This window comes from Hyperolius riggenbachi, chromosome 7, assembly GCF_040937935.1.
Source record: "Hyperolius riggenbachi isolate aHypRig1 chromosome 7, aHypRig1.pri, whole genome shotgun sequence".
NCBI classification, from domain to species: Eukaryota; Metazoa; Chordata; class Amphibia; order Anura; family Hyperoliidae; genus Hyperolius; species Hyperolius riggenbachi.
In genome coordinates, this window is record NC_090652.1 from 24,232,874 (window position 1) to 24,251,363 (window position 18,490).

General features: G+C 43.4%; 1 protein-coding gene across 1 annotated transcript; it reads left to right on the forward strand.

Moving 5' to 3' along the window:
- Positions 1 to 4,362: 4,362 nt before the first annotated feature.
- Positions 4,363 to 16,778, forward strand: LOC137524165 (indolethylamine N-methyltransferase-like). The gene is made up of 3 exons (XM_068243739.1): positions 4,363 to 4,547; positions 9,313 to 9,520; positions 16,247 to 16,778. The coding sequence occupies exons 1-3, from the start codon at positions 4,397 to 4,399 to the stop codon at positions 16,668 to 16,670; spliced, it is 783 nt and encodes a 260-aa protein (XP_068099840.1). The 5' UTR covers positions 4,363 to 4,396; the 3' UTR covers positions 16,671 to 16,778.
- The last annotated feature ends 1,712 nt before the right edge of the window (positions 16,779 to 18,490 follow it).

Here is an 18,490-nt window from a genome sequence, read left to right on the forward strand (position 1 = left end):
AAACTATAGGCATATATATACTGTACAGGTGTTCCCAAAAGAAAAGATAAAACACAGCAGGTTTGATGAAACGTTAGCTGCCAAGCCAATGCAGATGACCACATTGCAATAAATACAAACAGATGTCCTCCACCAAAGATACAACAGAGAATGAATAAAAACTCTTGTCAAACACATTAAAGTTTAACCACTTCTTTACTATAGGTTTTTTTTTCCCCTTCAAAAGCTCTTCCCATTCATTCAGTAATAACTGTATTGCTAATTATCACACTGAAATGATTTATACATTATTTTTTGTGGGACAAACTAGGCTTTCTTTGGGCAGTACTTTTGCTAAGAATTATATTATTTTATATGCATTTGTCAGGGAAGAAGAAGACAAAAATTTCTCAGCTTTCAGCCATTGTACTCTAAAAAAAAGTGCTATTCTAGATAAAACCGACACATTTTATTTGCCCATTTGTCCCGGTTATTACAATGTTTAAATTGTGTCCCTAGTACAATGTATGACGATAATATTTTATTTTGAGTTAGGGGTGAAGGAGTTAAAAAAATTATGAAAATGTATTTAATTTTTCTATGGGAACATGTATAATGGTTTATTTGGATGTAGTTTTACTTTTTGGCCACAAGGTGGTGCTACTCTAACTCTGTTTTCTAAAAATAGAAAACAGAACCAAGTGTTTACATGTGTTTACAGGTGATTATAATTTTAAACAGGGACGTAGATCGTACTCAAAATGGGAGACTGTTAGCAGTGGGGTACCACAGGGATCTGTTCTGGGTCCAGTGCTCTTCAATTTATTTATTCATGACCTAGTAGATGCAGTAGTGAGCAATGTTGCTATTTTTGCAGATGATACAAAATTGTGCAGAATCATCAACTCTCAGGAAGATAGTGTCATATTGCAACAGGATCTGGATAGGATGGCTATATGGGCACATACATGGCAGATGAAATTCAATGTTGAAAAATGTAAAGTCATGCATTTTGGACGTACTAATGGTCTAGCACCATACAAAATAAATGGGATATAGTTGGGGACATCAAACTTGGAGAAGGACTTAGGAACACTCATGGACAACAAGTTAAATAATCGTACTCAATGCCAAGCAGCTGCAGGTAAAGCTAACAAAATTTTGGGATGCATTAAAAGGGAAATAAAAACTCGAGATGCTAGCATAATATTGCCCTTGTTTAACTCTCTAGTAAGGCCACATCTGGAATATGGAATTCAGTTCTGGGCACCACATTACAAAAAAGATATTGCAGTTTTAGAGCAGGTGCAGAGACGAGCAACAAAATTGATACGTGGGATGGAAGGTCTCACTTACCAAGAAAGGTTAGATAAACTGGGTTTATTTAGTGTAGAGAAAAGACGCCTTAGAGGGGATCTAATTAACATGTATAAATACATCAAAGGGCAATATAATAGCTTTGCAGATGAGCTTTTTGTCCCTAGGCCTTCTCAAAGGACTAGAGGACATGATCTGCGCATGGAGGAAAAACGTTTTAGCCATTTATTTAGGAAAGGATTCTTTACAGTAAGAGTGATTAAGATGTGGAATGCATTGCCACAGGAAGTCGTAATGGCAAACTCTATACCTGCATTTAAAGGGGGCTTAGATGCTTTCCTTGCGTTGAAAGACATCCATGGCTACAATTACTAGGTAATGCCTAATGATGTTGATCCAGGGATTTTATCTGATTGCCATCTGGAGTCGGGAAGGATTTTTTTCCTTTAGGGGCTAATTGGACCATGCCTTGTAAGGGTTTTTTCGCCTTCCTCTGGATCAACAGGGATATGTGAGGGAGCAGGCTGGAGTTGTACTTTATACTAGTTGAACTCAATGGATGGATGTCTTTTTTCAACCAAAATAACTATGTAACTATGTAGAAAAGCATGGCAGAAGTTGTTAAGTGGTTAATACGGCTCTTAAGCAGTTAAAATACAGTGTAGAGAACACTTACATTGCGGGCCTCTATGACATTTGAATTAGTCTCAAGCGTGACAACAGTATACATAAAAACATAAGTTCCAGTCAGAGAATGCCCACTCTCTTTTTCCCAACCGGTTTCGGCGCTGCGCCATCGTCAAGAGATAAAAAGAGTCTGAGCATATATCGGCCATTAAATAAACTAGTATACTTACAAGCTCCCTCATACTAATTGGACAATTAAAATTGGATTTATTCATGCACCCTTCAGGTGCCCATCAATGTACAATCTTGATTGTACAATCTTACTACTTCTATATAATATGAGGGACTACCTAGAGATCTACTACATAGATCTGGTGAGATTGTACAATCAAGATTGTATCATAAGTGGGTACCTTACAAGGGACCTGAGCAATGGAATTATAAAAAAAAATAAAAAATGAACCTCCCCATAAGTAACATTCATAAACGTGTTGGCCATTGTGATTGTGGAGATTAGGGGAGCATTATTACTAACCTACGGTTTCTGATCCTCTGACTCCCCACCGTATGACATGCACCATCTTCTCCATACAACTGGCAGCTTCTGACACTTTTGTGGTGACACACGCACGCCACAATGCATGCCAGCAGATATAGTTCATAGATACCAGAAACACCGCCTCCCCCATAATGGTACATAGAGTTTCGAGCCTTATCCTTTTTTAGTAGAAAAGGTGGTCACTGTGGGGATACCATGGTCACCTACTGTATATGACAAGGAGAGACCAGGAGCCAAATGGTGCAGTATTGTGGGGTATTAGATGTTAGATTGTAGTACAAGAGTATTTATACTCACAAAGGTGGATGGCAGTCCCTGCAACCACCGTATATCACCTACAGGGAAATAACCATCTACGCTCGGTATTCCAGGTCCTACTGGAACTGGGTGGTTGCACTCCTGGTTGGTCCTTCTTGGTTGTAGATAACACCATACCTGGAATGTTAACACCTCCAAAGGAGATATATAGTATAGTATATATATATAGTACTGGGGGAGGAGGTGCCCAAAAATAGGTAATGTGATGAAATGAAAAATAATAATAAGGGGGAGGGAAGTGTCTTTACCACTCCAGATGGAAGAACCCAAACAACAGAGTTAATGTAAAAAGATTAAATTAATTAATCAGCACGATTAAATGGATAACGCGTTTACCCCCCTAGTGACCAGGCTATTTTTCACAAATTAGGCCATTGCAGCTTTAAGGCCTCTCTGCAGGGCCATACATCCCAGCACACAAGTGACCCCCCCTTTTCTGCCCACCAACAAAGCTTTCTGTTGGTGGGGTCTGATCCCCGCCGGCATGTTTACTTATTTTTTTATGTATTTATTTATGTTTATTTTTTAAGTAAATTTCTCTATTTTTTTTATTTGTGTACTAACCCGCCCTCCCTCCCCTGTCAGCCAGTTACCGCAATTGGCTGTCATAGGCATCAGACTATGACAGCCGATCGCTCCTGTGGGTCCCAGGGGTACAGCACTGCCGTAGATTGCAGTGCTGTACAGTATAAATAGACAGCGGTTTTGCCATCTAACAGTCTCCTTGCGGTGACCACCGCAAAACCCCGCCCCAGGACTTAATGTCAATTGACGTTGAGTGATTCTGGGGCCGCCGCCTTCGCGTCCACACCAATTGCCGTGGATCGGTTGTTAAAAAATAATCTATTGCTCGAGTCACTTTACGTCTAACATTGTCTTTTCAGGATATCCGTTATCAAATAAGGAGCTAATATTGGTTATATACTTCCTGAAAATGGAACGTATTGGCATTGTGCCTCATGGGATGCTTCGGTTACGTTCACCAAAGGGTGTGGCCTAATTAATGAAAAGGTAAGAATTTATTGTTAAATATTGGTTATATACTTCCTGAAAATGGAGCGTATTGGCATTGTGCCTCATGGGATGCTTCGGTTATGTTCACCAAAGGGTGTGGCCTAATTAATGAAAAAATAATAATTTATTGTTAAATATTGTTAAAGAATATTACATTTTTTTTTGTTTTTTGTTTTGTTTTTACTTTTACTTGTTAACTTGTTAACTCTTTGTGGTAATAGGTAAGGGGCACAAATACATGCATACACATTTTACAAATTATAAATTAAATTATTAGAAAAATGAAACACTTACACTTGCACTTAACCTTCTATCAACGCAGCATATAACCTTATTTGGAACAGAAGTGAATAGTTCATTAATCTTCAGCAAAAGTCATATAGTAATCACAGCTCAGTCAGCTGAATCCTTGTGAACGACCTGAGACTATAACAAACAGTACCTGGAAAAGAAACCATGAAAAAACACACACAATAACTGCTGTGACCACCTGACCTGCTGCTATATGACTATAAAGGGAACACCAATGTCTAATGTGTAGAGCACGAAGTGGGGAACCAGAGTGGAGAAGACCCTCTCGCGATGGAGTGTGCACCAAAGAAGTTCTACCATAAGCATGACTTTCATAGTAGAGATTACATTGAAACGTATTGCTCTGACAAGCCAGACATGGTCTTCACAGAAGATGCTCTGAAATTTCCCATGATGAATTTCCATTATGTGTTCAGCTCCGGTATGTATAGCAGATCTGCCCTATGAACTAGTTACAGTAAATAGTAACTCTCATTTCCGTACACTGCTTCATCTTTTTAAAACATATCTTCTGTAATGCATGTTTTGAATTGTTTTGTATCAACCAAACCAATAGGCAAACAGAAGATCACAGGGAACCCCTTTAGTATTTTGTGTATTTTCATAAATGTGTAACTAATGTCTGTGTTTTTAATGATGATTAGAGACAGGTACTGTTGCAGAACTGATGGGAGTGAACATAAGATACTATTTGTGGTTAGGGATGGTTGGAAATGCCGATTTTCGATTCTGCAGAAATTCTGATTTGTGCATTTCTGATTTTCCGATTCCCCATTTTTCCGATTTTCTAATTTCCGATATTCAATTTTTCCGTTTTTTTAGGAGTATTTTATTAGTTATTTTTGGCATCAGAGAATCCAAAACAAATGAAAACAAATTGGCAAAACAGAAATTGGAAAAAAACAGAAATCGGAATTTCTTTCAGATTATTAACATGCTCAGAAAACTGATGCCAGCCAGCAATGTAGCAGCGATGATATGCTAGCTGGAGAAGTAGGGCAATCTCCTTTTAAATCTGCTGTATTTATCTCTTGTTTATCTCTTGATATGCATGCCCTGGTTTAGGACACTAGAGTAGGAACTAAGATTCACACAGGAGGTCTGATGGATCCCACACAACATATTCTGCATTTGTAAATTGGTGTAACTAATGCCTGTGTTTTTAAAGGATACCAGAAGTGACATGTGACATGATGAGATAGACATGGGTATGTACAGTGCCTAGCACACTAATACTATGCTGTGTTCCTTTTTTTCTTTCTCTGCCTGAAAGAGTTAAATATCAGGTATGTAAGTGGCTGACTCAGTCCTGACTCAGACAGGAAGTGACTACAGTGTGACCCTCACTGATAAGAAATTCCCCTTTTTATCTCTGTCTTGCTCTCAGAAGCTATTTCTGCTAGGAAAGTGTATTATAGTTGGAATTTCTTATCAGGGAGGGTCACACTGTAATCACTTCCTGTCTGAGTCAAGGCTGAGTCAGCCACTTGCATACCTGATATTTAACTCTTTCAGACAGAGAACGAAAAAAGGAACACAGCATAGTTATTGGTGTGGTAGGCCCTGTACATACACATGTCTATCTCATCATGTCACATGTCACATGTCACTTTGGGTATCCTTTAACTCCCTAAATACATACAGGGTGCATTTCTCTGTTTTCCTTCTGTCCTGTGCAAGAGTTCAGGTCCGCTTTATTAAAGATCTACTTTAATTCCTGCTATGTGCTTGCATGAAACATGCAATGTGCCCCCACCATGCAAATGCAATCATGCAACAGACTCTTAAATCTGATGGCCTGTTGCATGATTGCATTTGCATGGTAGTGGGAAGGGGGAGGGGGGGACGACACATGCTTCATGTCAGCACACAGCAGGAATTATAGTCTTATACACTGGCTCAACCTGAGGCTCTTCCTGCCTAGTCGGCACTATTCCAGCACACTGCAGGCCAGGAGTTAACATATTGGCTCCCACTCACCGAAAACCCCCTGAGGCTCCTCCTGCCTGGTCGGCGGTAAATTGCACAATGCGCATCTTGTGACAAGGCAGGGCGCGTCCTTCATTGCACGCCCATCTTGCCGGGAGAGCTCAGGATGTCAACCTTGGCGTCTTGTGCAGAGTGCTCCTGGCAGGGCGGGCAAGCGGTGTAGGACATGCGGTTAGAGCTCCTGAGTGTAACGTGGAGGAGGTGGAGCCGACTAGGAAGAGCCTCAGGGCTTTTGGGTGAGGTGCGGCTGGCAATCATTACTTGCAGCAGCTGTGATTGCTACTTCCACTTGCCCCCCCCCCCCACCCCCCCTCCCCCATCCCCCAAAGTTCAAAGAAAGAGAGGATCAATCAGAAACAATGAGATTTTACAGCCCTTTTGTCTGTGGATTTGGCAATAAGCTACACTCCTTTCGTCCATCAGCACTAAATAACAGAATAGATAGGTTCAAAGGCCAAGTATTGTGTTTACAAACAGTGGAGACTCCTACCTGCTCCCCCCCTCACTTCCTACCTGCACTGGAGAGCGAGGACTTTGTAGACACTTTACAAACTTCCCCTGGGAGGGAGGGGAGGAGGAGGGGGAGCAGGGAAAGTGTGGATTGCCGCTCTGCGCTGGGGTCCTGTCATTCCCGGACAGCTTCACTATTGTTATGCAAAGTGGATGTCCTATGCGAGACGGATCTCCAACAGGTTTTTTTTCTCATCCCGGGACACAGCCTCCAAAACAGCTGGTGTCTCCAGAAAGCCGAGAGAGGAGGAGTGTCTGATCAGACAGGCACCGCACCGACTGCACATAAGAGGAAAAAGATAGATCTGCTGTACCCAGCCAGTTCAGAGCCGGACATGTGCGAGGAGGAGAGCCTGTCACCACTCACTGGGAGCACCACTGGTGCCTGGTCCATGGTTGCTTCAGGTCAGGCCGCCGACGGGAGTTTTGCAGTGGCCAGTGGGCAGGACCTGTAGATCGAGGACTCGCACTTCTGTGAGTGCTATGCGTATGACGTCAATCGTAACGTCATGCGCAGAGCGCACCCAGCAGGGCCGGCAAATGGAACGCTGGCTGGTCTGCGCTCCAGATACAGGAAGCCTCAGGGCTTTAGGCGAGCGAGCTGCTGGCAGTATATAATATAAATGTAAGTGGCAGCGGTGAGGGGCCTCTTCAAGCGCGGGGCCTGGGGCCTTGCCCCACTTCCCCCACCGCCCCCCCCCCCCCCCCCCCCCCCCCGTACGCACCCTAAAGCCTTTACAGTCAATAATCACTTTATTTTAGCATAGTGAAAGGAAGAATTTTTGAATCATCAATTTAACCACCTCTATGTAATAGGAGATTTTAACCTACACAATTTTATGACAAGTTTATAGAATTCAAAATCTGTTGACCCTTTTACTTCATGGAAATGGTAAAATTGGCCAATCATTCGCCAATCAAAATTGAAGATGTGTACCAGGTCAAACGCTTACTAATAACTAGAGGTAATAAAACTGGCACATCATGGGAAACAGGAAGCAGAGAGGAGCCGGCCGCTGGAACCCATGGACAGGTGAGATAACCACAGTCACCACCACTGCAGCAAAACTTTGCAAGAGGACACAGGAAGGGGGGGCATGAGGAGGGAGGGAGGAATGATTACGGACTACCTCCATGTATCCCCACACTACTCATTGGCATGCGACTGGTGTCTCAATCATTTTTTCCCTCCTTTGCCTGCCCAGCCAGGGCACAAGGGGGAGAGGGGTGTTTGGAGGTGATTCCCCCAACCTGAGGAAGTCCCGCTGAATTCAGGACGGTTGGGAGGTCTGCTCTATATGCAAATGTAGAATGTGAGGTTCCATGGAAGTCCTAGTCAGTGTTTTGCTTGGATACCCCTGATCACAAATTTGAGTAAATCCGGCCATGGCAGTATCGAAATCCGGATATGCCGTGATCGTGATCTGAATTTGAAACGGAATTCCGAATTCGACTCAGATTTTAGCCGTGATTGCGTGTAGAATCCGTGATTACTGCCGTGATCACCGATTTTACTTTAACGTTAACAGCAAAACCCCAGCGGCCGGCGTGGCAGTACGGCGCATGCGCGCTTTAATCTCGCATGCGCAGTACTTTCACGCCGGCCGCCGTGATGACGCGAGGCGGCCGGCGTGTGACGTCAGCCGCGTCATACGCGGAAGGAACAGCCCGATACTCAGCAGAGTGTCGCCCGGGCTGCGGCCGGTCAGCCATTCCGGAACGGGGACTAGGAGAGGAGCCAGGACGCCGTCGTGGGACCTCCCGACCAGCACTGGGCTGGAAAAAGCCCCGGGTGAGTACAACTTTCTTTTTTTACTTGAGCTCGGAGTCCCTTTAAAGAGACACTGAAGCGGAAAAAAAGTGATATAGTGAATTGGTTGTGTACTATGAATAATTACTAGAAGATTAGCAGCAAAGAAAATATTCTCATACTTTTATTTTCAGGTATACAGTGTTTTTTCTAACATTGCATCATTCTATAATATATGCAGATTACACAACACTCAGCATTCAAAATGAGTCTTTCAGAGCAGTCTGTGATGTAATGACCTCTTCACTCTTCACTTACAGTTGAGATAATAAAAGTCAGATAACAGCCCTCTCCAGGACTAAAGCAGCCCATACACTCAGCCGATTTTCTGGCCGACCGATCGATCCCGATCGATCGATCGATCGATTGCAAATCGGTTGGCCAATCGACCGATCGACGGCCGATTTCGATCGATTTCGATGGATTTCCATCGAACTTGCAGGGTGGAAAATTTAGGTCGATCTGATGAGATTGCTTATCAGTTTGCATTGGCCTTAATGGAAATCTGATGGCAAAAAAATGCCATCAGATCGAATTTCAATAGATTTCAAACTGAAATCTATTGGAATTCTATCCTGGTAAAAAATGTTCTAAAAACGCATCAGATAGATCATCAGATGCATTTCTTATCTATCTGCTGCCAATCTGACGAGTGTATGGGCACCTTAAGACAGTCGGAGAGTTAATGGCTTGTTTGCATAGAGATAACAACTGTAGTTTCTTAACTCTTCCTGTACTGGAAACAATTAGACTGATGTATCTGATCTTAATGTTTTATTTCTTAGCTGTACTACACATACAAATCATAATATCATAATTTTTTTTTTTTGCTTCAGTGTCTCTTTAACATGTGAAATGTTGTTTTTAAATAATGCAGGTTTTGTGAAGGGAGATGTCTTGATTGATGTCAGTATGGGTTCCATTATTCATCATCTCTACTCAGCTTGTGATATCTTCCGGGACATAATTATACTGAAGGCCAATGAGCAATGCACCATGGAGACAAGCAGATGGAAGGACTCTCGCACTGGAGCTTATGATTGGACGCACACATCAGCCCATGCCGCCAAGCTAGAAGGAAAGAGGTGAGGTGTAGTGTAAATTCAATCTATCCAGGGATCAAAGAGTGCATTGCTCATTTATAGGGTAAAAGAAACAACGTATTCCTGAAGCATAGAGTATTTCAAGTGTTAGATAAAGTAAGGAGCAGTGGGATAGGAGAATTAAAGAAGTATGTGTTGGGTTGCATGTGATAGGGCGGTGGAAAGTTTATTCCAGAATTTCCTTCCCTCAGTTCTGATGTGTTGGAAAATCTTTTTGACATGCATCATCATCACTGGAGATTCCTTCCACAATCTTATAGAAATACTAACTGTTTCTAACACCCTACCTGTTGGTGTACTACAAGATTCCAATTCTTAGACCTCTTCTCTTCAGCATGGATGGCCAAACATCACAAAAAAATGTTTGCAAATTTTACAGAGAAAGTACACAAAACACATATGGCGAGCCTTATTGACTTTAATGGCAGGCAAGCTTCTAAAAATGTTAGTGGTTAATAGTGCAGGACCTCTGCAGAGGTGTAGGGTCTGCAGATGTGTGGGAGGATCTGCACTCAATGGCGGCCCTTCAGTTACAGTGTTAACTGGTGATGAGGGAGGACCTACCCTCGGTGGCAGTCCTTCACTTATAATGTTATCTGATGGTGTGGGAGGACCTGCCCTCGATGGAGCTCCTTCAGTTATAGCTTTGTCTGGTGGTGTGGGAGGACCCACCCTCAATGGCAGTCCTTCACTTATAGTGTTATCCACCGGCGTACCTACCGGGGATGCGACCCCCTCAGCCGCAGGGGGGCCCGGGGCTGCTCTGGGGCCCGCTCACTGTGCGTGGGGGGAGCGCTGCTCTGGACCCCCCAGCAAGGTGCTCAACTGGCCGCAGCGTCTAATAGACGCTGCGCCAGTTCATTCCCCGCAGCCCTGCTCCAGCAGCCTGCATAGTCTCCGGCAGGCAGAGCAGGGCTACGGCAAGATGGCCGCCGAAGAAGCCCTACACTGGAGACTATTTGTGTCTCCAGTACAGGGCTTCGGGAGCCATCTTGCCGTAGCCCTGCACTCTGCCTGTCAGCGCGGGAGATGTGCTGCAGGAGGACTCGGGGAGCTACGAGCCAGATGCCGGGAGAGGAGAAGACTTCTGTCAGGTAAGTGAATTGTTTTTTTTTCACAGGTGCATTTTTTTTCTAGTGTCTGCTGCACACATTATGATTTTCTAGTGTCTGCTGCCCACGTTAGGATTTTCTGGTGTCTGCTGCCCACATTGCGATTTTCTGGTGTCTGCTGCCCACATTACGATTTTCAGGTGTCTGCTGCCCACATTGCGATTTTCTGGTGACTGCTCCCCACATTGCGATTTTCTGGTGTCTGCTGCCCACATTACGATTTTCAGGTGTCTGCTGCCCACATTACGATTTTCTGGTGTCTGCTGCCCACATTGCGATTTTCTGGTGTCTGCTGCCCACATTGTGATTTTCTGGTGCCTGCTGCCCACATTAGGATTTTCTGGTGCCTGCTGCCCACATTACGATTTTCTGGTGTCTGCTGCCCACATTACGATTTTCTGGTCACTGCTGCCCTCATTGCGATTTTCTGGTCACTGCTGCCCACATTGCAATTTTCTGGTGCCTGCTGCCCACATTAGGATTTTCTGGTGCCTGCTGCCCACATTACGATTTTCTGGTGTCTGCTGCCCACATTGCGATTTTCTGGTGTCTGCTGCCCACATTACGATTTTCAGGTGTCTGCTGCCCAGCCTGCCCACATTACGATTTTCAGGTGTCTGCTGCCCACATTACGATTTTCTGGTCACTGCTGCCCTCATTGCGAATTTCTGGTCACTGCTGCCCACATTGCGATTTTCTGGTGTCTGCTGCCCACATTACGATTTTCAGGTGTCTGCTGCCCATATTATGATTTTCTGGTGTCTGCTGCCCACATTACGATTTTCAGGTGCCTGCTGCCCACATTACAATTTTCAGGTGTCTGCTGCCCACATTATGATTTTCTGGTGTCTGCTGCCCACATTGCGATTTTCTGGTGTCTGCTGCCCACATTACGATTTTCTGGTGTCTGCTGCCCACATTGCGATTTTCAGGTGTCTGCTGCCCACATTACGATTTTCAGGTGTCTGCTGCCCACGTTACGATTTTCAGGTGTCTGCTGCCCACATTACGATTTTCAGGTGTCTGCTGCCCACATTGCGATTTTCTGGTGACTGCTGCCCACATTGCGACTTTCTGGTGTCTGCTGCCCACATTACAATTTTCAGGTGTCTGCTGCCCAGCCTGCTCACATTACGATTTTCAGGTGTCTGCTGCCCACATTACGATTTTCTGGTCACTGCTGCCCTCATTGCGATTTTCTGGTCACTGCTGCCCACATTGCGATTTTCTGGTGTCTGCTGCCCATATTATGATTTTCTGGTGTCTGCTGCCCACATTACGATTTTCTGGTGTCTGCTGCCCACATTACGATTTTCTGGTCACTGCTGCCCACATTGCGATTTTCTGGTCACTGCTGCCCACATTGCGATTTTCAGGTGTCTGCTGCCCACATTACGATTTTCAGGTGTCTGCTGCCCACATTACGATTTTCAGGTGTCTGCTGCCCACATTACGATTTTCAGGTGTCTGCTGCCCACATTGTGATTTTCTGGTCACTGCTGCCCACATTGCGATTTTCTGGTCACTGCTGCCCACATTGCGATTTTCAGGTGTCTGCTGCCCACATTACGATTTTCAGGTGTCTGCTGCCCACATTGCGATTTTCAGGTGTCTGCTGCCCACATTACGATTTTCAGGTGTCTGCTGCCCACATTGCGATTTTCTGGTGTCTGCTGCCCACATTGCGATTTTCAGGTGTCTGCTGCCCACATTACGATTTTCTGGTGTATGCTACCCACATTGGGATTTTCTGGTGACTGCTGCCCACATTGTAATTTTATGGTGACTGCTGCCCACATTGCGATTTTCTGGTGACTGCTGCCCACATTGCGATTTTCTGGTGACTGCTGCCCACATAAGGATTTTCTGGTGACTGCTGCCCACATTAGGATTTTCTGGTGACTGCTGCCCACATTACGATATTCTGGTGACTGCTGCCCACATTAGGATTTTCTGGTGACTGCTGCCCACATTGCAATTTTCTGGTGTCTGCTGCCCACATTGCGATTTTCTGGTGTCTGCTGCCCACATTACGATTTTCTGGTGTATGCTACCCACATTGGGATTTTCTGGTGACTGCTGCCCACATTGGGATTTTATGGTGACTGCTGCCCACATTGCGATTTTCTGGTGACTGCTGCCCACATTGCGATTTTCTGGTGACTGCTGCCCACATTGCGATTTTCTGGTGACTGCTGCCCACATAAGGATTTTCTGGTGACTGCTGCCCACATTAGGATTTTCTGGTGACTGACTGCTGCCCACATTAGGATTTTCTGGTGACTGCTGCCCACATTACGATATTCTGGTGACTGCTGCCCACATTAGGATTTTCTGGTGACTGATGCCCACATTGCGATTTTCTGGTGACTGCTGCCCACATGGCGATTTTCTGGTGACTGCTGCCCACATTGCGATTTTCTGGTGAAATCTGCCCACATTACGATTTTCTGGCCCACATTACGATTTTCTGGTGAACACTGCCCACATTACGATTGTCTGGTGAATGCTGTCCACGTTACGATTTTCTGGTGAACGCTGCCCACATTACGATTTTCTGGCCCACATTACGATTTTCTGGTGAACACTGCCCATGTTACGATTGTCTGGTGAATGTTGTCCATGTTACAATTTTCTGGTGAACGCTGCCCACATTACGATTTTCTGGTGAACTCTGCCCACATTACGATTTTCTGTCCCACATTACGATATTCTGGTGAACGCTGCCCACATTACGATTGTCTAGTGAATGCTGTCCACGTTACAATTCTCTGGTGACTGCTGCTCACGTTACGATTTTCTGGTGACTGGTGCCCACATTACGATTTTCTGGTGAACTCTGCCCACATTACGATTTTCTAGTGAACTCTGCCCACATTACGATTTTCTGGCCCACATTACGATTGTCTGGTAAAATGTTGCCCACTTTACAATTAATTTACAGTGAAACGCTGCCCCATTACGATTATTTGGCACCTATGGGGGGGGCCCCATCCACATATTCGCAGGGGGGCCCAGTGATTTCTAGTTACGCCCCTGGTGTTATCTGATGGTGTGGGAGGACCTGCCCTCGATGGCGCTCCTTCAGTTATAGCTTTATCTGGAAATGTGGGAGGACCCACCCTCAATGGCGGTCCTTCAGTTATGGTGTTCCAACAACTTATATCATACAAGGATGGTTAAGAGTTCACAGCTTTCCCGAGTTGGTATTTGTGTCTAGGACTTATGCTGGCCAACTTCCCTGCTCGCTACACAGTTTTTTTTGGCAGTTGAACAGAGCAACTGCCATTCACTAAGTACTTTTGAAAATAAATAAATAAATCCCTGAGATCCCCCATGAACAGATGGACTAGTCAAAAACCTGTCACTTCTGTCAGATTTCTACTACCTACTGTAAGTGACAGCAACATAGGAGAAAAGTAATTTATGGCTCATTTAACTCTGGAAAAAACGTACTTTTTATTTGTATATGTTTGCACATATTTCAATTTTTTTACATTTTTCACCATAGTGCCCTTTTAAGGATTACCATTTCCAATGCATGTATACATTAGAGGTGTTCATTGCCAGCATAGCTCCAATAAAAAGAAAATAAGATGGATGAAAAAGGGCCCCTAGTGGGCCTGTTATGGTCACAACCTCTGCATCCCATATTGCTACACCACTGCTCTGGAACCTAATGAGGATTCCCCAGTCATCTTCAACCAGTTCAATCCAGCGATGAGACCCCCAAACAAACCAACACAATGATAATGATAGTTGCCTGCCTGCGCAGGTGCACTAGTGGCTTTCTACTCAGGCTCCAACAAAAATAGCCGAGTCCGATCAGGTCTGCTCTCCTGCGAAGCCGCAGGCTCGCAAGGACCCAATGGAGCTCAGCTATTTCCTCAAGATCCACAGTGAAAAGCTGCTAGTGCGCCTGCCAGCAGCAACTGTCATTGTTATTGTTTTGGTTTGTTTGGGGGTCTCATTAGGGATGGTTGGAAATGTCAATGTCAAATTCCGATTTCCACCAATGCCGATTACCGATTCCACAGATTTCCGTTTGGTTTCCGATTTCCGAGTAGTGTTTTTTTGGTTTATTTTTTGTATTCTCTGATTGGCCAAATACTTCCGAGTTGACTCTGCATTCTCTGATTGGTCCAATGCTTCCGAGTTCTGTAATTGGGTCAAAATCACCGAATTGCATTAATGCAGTATTTCCACTGAAATCCGATTTCCGAGTTCCGATTTCCGGGTAGTGGTTATTTTTGTCATTTTTTTGCCTTCTCTGATTGGCCAAATACTTCTGAGTTGACTCTGAATTCTCCGATTGGTCCATTCATTTCGAGTTCTGTAATTGGGCTAAAATTACTGAATTGCAGTAATGCAGTATTTCTGCAGAAATCCAACTTCCGAGTTCCGTTTTCTGATTCCATTTTCAGAAATTTTAATTCCACAAAATCTGAATGAGCATCACTAGTCCCTAGGTCTCATTGCTGGATTGGGCTGGCTGAGGAGTACTGGGAAAGCCTCATTAGGATCCAGCGGCTTCCCCCTCCCGAGGTAAGTACCCCACAGCGGCACTTTTTTCCCTCCATGTTCACTGAAAGTTCTTTGTTGATATATTAATCTTATTGTATGTTATGTTTTAGCCATTAACATCCAACCTGACAGTCCTTGCAAGATATTTAGCTTAGGAGATCAGTGGGATTGTGGTACATATTGTTGTGGTGATAACCTGGGCTCTTAGCAAATACTCACCTCAGATATTCTCTAAGTTTCCCTCTGAGTCACTTTTCATCTACAACACACAGATGTAAACGGACCCATAGAGAAACATGGAAAATTCCTTCTTCTCAGTTTTTCCATTGTTTTATACAGTGCTGCTCGTAATGGAAAAATCTACGCTTACGGATCATTACGCGTAATTTTACGCTATTACGCATTACGCAATTACGGTTACGGCATAGGAAATTATCTACGGTACATCACTGCAATTACGCGTAAACTTACGCAATTACGCGTAAGGATACCGTAATGAAGGCGCTTACACTACGATGTTACGCGTAGTGCCGTAATGACCATTAATGCGTATTTTTGGACGCATGCGGACGATATGTACGCAATAGCCGTCAATGTGACAGTTATTGCGTACATATCATTCGTATGCGTCAAAACTTACGCTTATACTGAAGGGCGGGAGAAGATACTATTGGTTGCTTAGGATGTTGACTGATTGGCTACTCTTAGAAAATGGGAGATTTTACGTTAGTAATTACGCGTAAAATTACGCGTAAGTGTTCGTAAAATTACGCATGCCTAGCAATTACGGTAGACAGTGTAATTACGATACCACTTACGGTCTTACGCGTAAATAATTACGCGTAAGACCGTAAGCTACGCGTAACGCTTACGCGTAAATTTACATTGAATTACGATGCGTAATTACGCTCATGCGTAATTTCGGCCCAGCACTGGTTTTATAGATGATAGCAACTGATTCAGTGTAAACCCAACCTTAGTTATGGACATGCATGTGCCCAACCAGCACTTATTTGCTTGTATAAGTGGAAAAATAATAATTTTAAGGCATCTGTTATGTTTTTTTCCCTAGTGCCCAAGTTCAGGACAAGGATGAGCAACTAAAGACATCCATCAGTCATATCATATCATGTGACTTTGAAAATGAGAATATAACGTATCCTGTTGTGCTTCCACTCGCCGACTGTGTCACCAGTTTATGGATATTGGATTGTATCAGTAAAGATGAAGACGATTACATGAGGAACCTGGAGAAAATCTCAAAGCTGCTGAGACCCGGAGGCCACCTGATACTGATAGGGGATTTAGATACATCTTACATTATGGTTGGAGGGCATAAGGTTCATGTGCTTACATATGATGAGAGCTTTGTGAAAAATGCCCTCAGCAAGTCGGGCTTTGTAATTGATTATTATGCAGTGCAGAGGAGGAGGAGTGAGAGCAAACTATGTGATTATAAAGCTGTTATATTTATCACAGCTTGCAAGACCAAGTAGCTCATGATAGTCAGTGATTAGTGAAAATGGCGATATTCTTTTTGCTTTAATTTTCACAAAAATAATGTTAACTTTGACTTTTGAGCAAAAACGCAATTGTTTGCTTTTTCATGCTAAATATATATATATATATATATATATATATATATATATATATATATATATATATATATATATATATATATTTTTTACATTTTCGCCCTAAATAAACCATTTTTGTGTTTTCACTGTAAAAATAACAATTCTGTGCATCTCCACTGATTTTTTGCCATATTGGAAAACAAAAAATTACTAAAATCAAAAATGCCATTTTCGATGGGAAAATGGCTTTGGTGAAGAATATTTGCGAGCAACACTGATTCAACTTTTATCTCAAAACCAGTGTTGATGTGCAGCTATCCAAATAGATAGTAGAGCACCCATTTGATATCTCTCTATGGCCTTGATTCAGCAACTGCGCTGCTTAATGTGAGGGAGTGCTCGCTATACATGCCTTACATAGCAGCGCTCCTAGCTATGTAATGAGCCTGCCTTCCTGAGTTACGCGCGTTGCTTGTATTACCGCTGGAATATATGTTGTGCAAATAGTGTAACAGGTGGTGATACTCTTTTTGAGTCACTCAGCTAGAACAAGTATGCAGTCACTAGAGTTTGTGTGCTGTCGGAACACCTGATCTGCATTATAATTTTGGGTCAGCGATTTTTTCAAATCACATATACATTATTTGTCATGTGTCAAATTCACAGTAGTATTCACAATGCGATGCATTTTTTCAGGGGCAGCACGGTGGCGTAGTGGTTAGCGCTCTCGCCTTGCAGCACTGGGTCCCTGGTTCGAATCCCAGCCAGGGCACTATCTGCAAAAGAGTTTGTATGTTCTCTCCGTGTCTGCGTGGGTTTCCTCCGGGCACTCCGGTTTCCTCCCACATTCCAAAAACATACGGATAAGTTAATTGGCTCCCCCTAAAATTGGCCCTAGACTACAGTACTTACACTACATAATATAGACATATGGCAATGGTAGGGATTAAATTGTGAGCTCCTTTGAGGGACAGTTAGTGACAAGATATATATATATATACACTGTACAGCGCTGCGTAATATGCCGGCGCTATATAAATACTAAATAATAATAATAATAATAACACACCTCAAGATGCACGCCCCCCCCCCCCCCCAAAAAAAAAACAAAAAAAACAAAACAACAACAAAACAAAAAATCTTGGTTTTTGATGGCAGGGATAAAAAAAGGCCAACGGAGAATGGAGAAACAAATGCACAGCAGTGTTCAAAAAACAGGAAATAAAAGAATACAAATGCACTCCATGTCCCAAAAGTGAAATGTGTAGTCTGTAGTGTGAAAGGGCCCAGGGCTGCATTTAAATAAATAAATAGATAAAAATCAGCAATAATCACCTTTAATTTTCTTTTTCGTGCAGATATCATTATAAGACTACAATAGAAATGTGGAACTCCGCTCAATACCTCCGTCTATCGACAGTGCAGAAAACAGGCTGCCAAGACCTCAGATCCAAGGATGTAGAAAGTGAAGTCCGCACGATGTCGATGAAATCACTATGGCTTTGTTCAATAGTTACACATACAAGCTAAGAACCAGCACCACATGCTGACATGTTTCGGGCGTTACACGCCCTTAATCATAGCATAGGCGCAAATGAGAAAGGGTGATAAAATAAAAAAATTGCCATTTAAAGAGATATTTCTCCTACCCAGCATAGGTATGTGTAAAAATACACTCCAAAACACATTATACTACTTCTCCTGAGTACGGAGATACCACACGTGTGACACTTTTTTGC

Bases quoted from the DNA above. Each gene is read 5' to 3' on its own strand.
- LOC137524165 (XM_068243739.1), top strand. From the start codon at position 4,397: ATGGAGTGTGCACCAAAGAAGTTCTACCATAAGCATGACTTTCATAGT. The intron at 4,548-9,312 runs GTATGTATAGCA...TAAATAATGCAG, and splicing joins CCATTATGTGTTCAGCTCCG to GTTTTGTGAAGGGAGATGTC. The intron at 9,521-16,246 runs GTGAGGTGTAGT...TTTTTTCCCTAG, and splicing joins GCCAAGCTAGAAGGAAAGAG to TGCCCAAGTTCAGGACAAGG.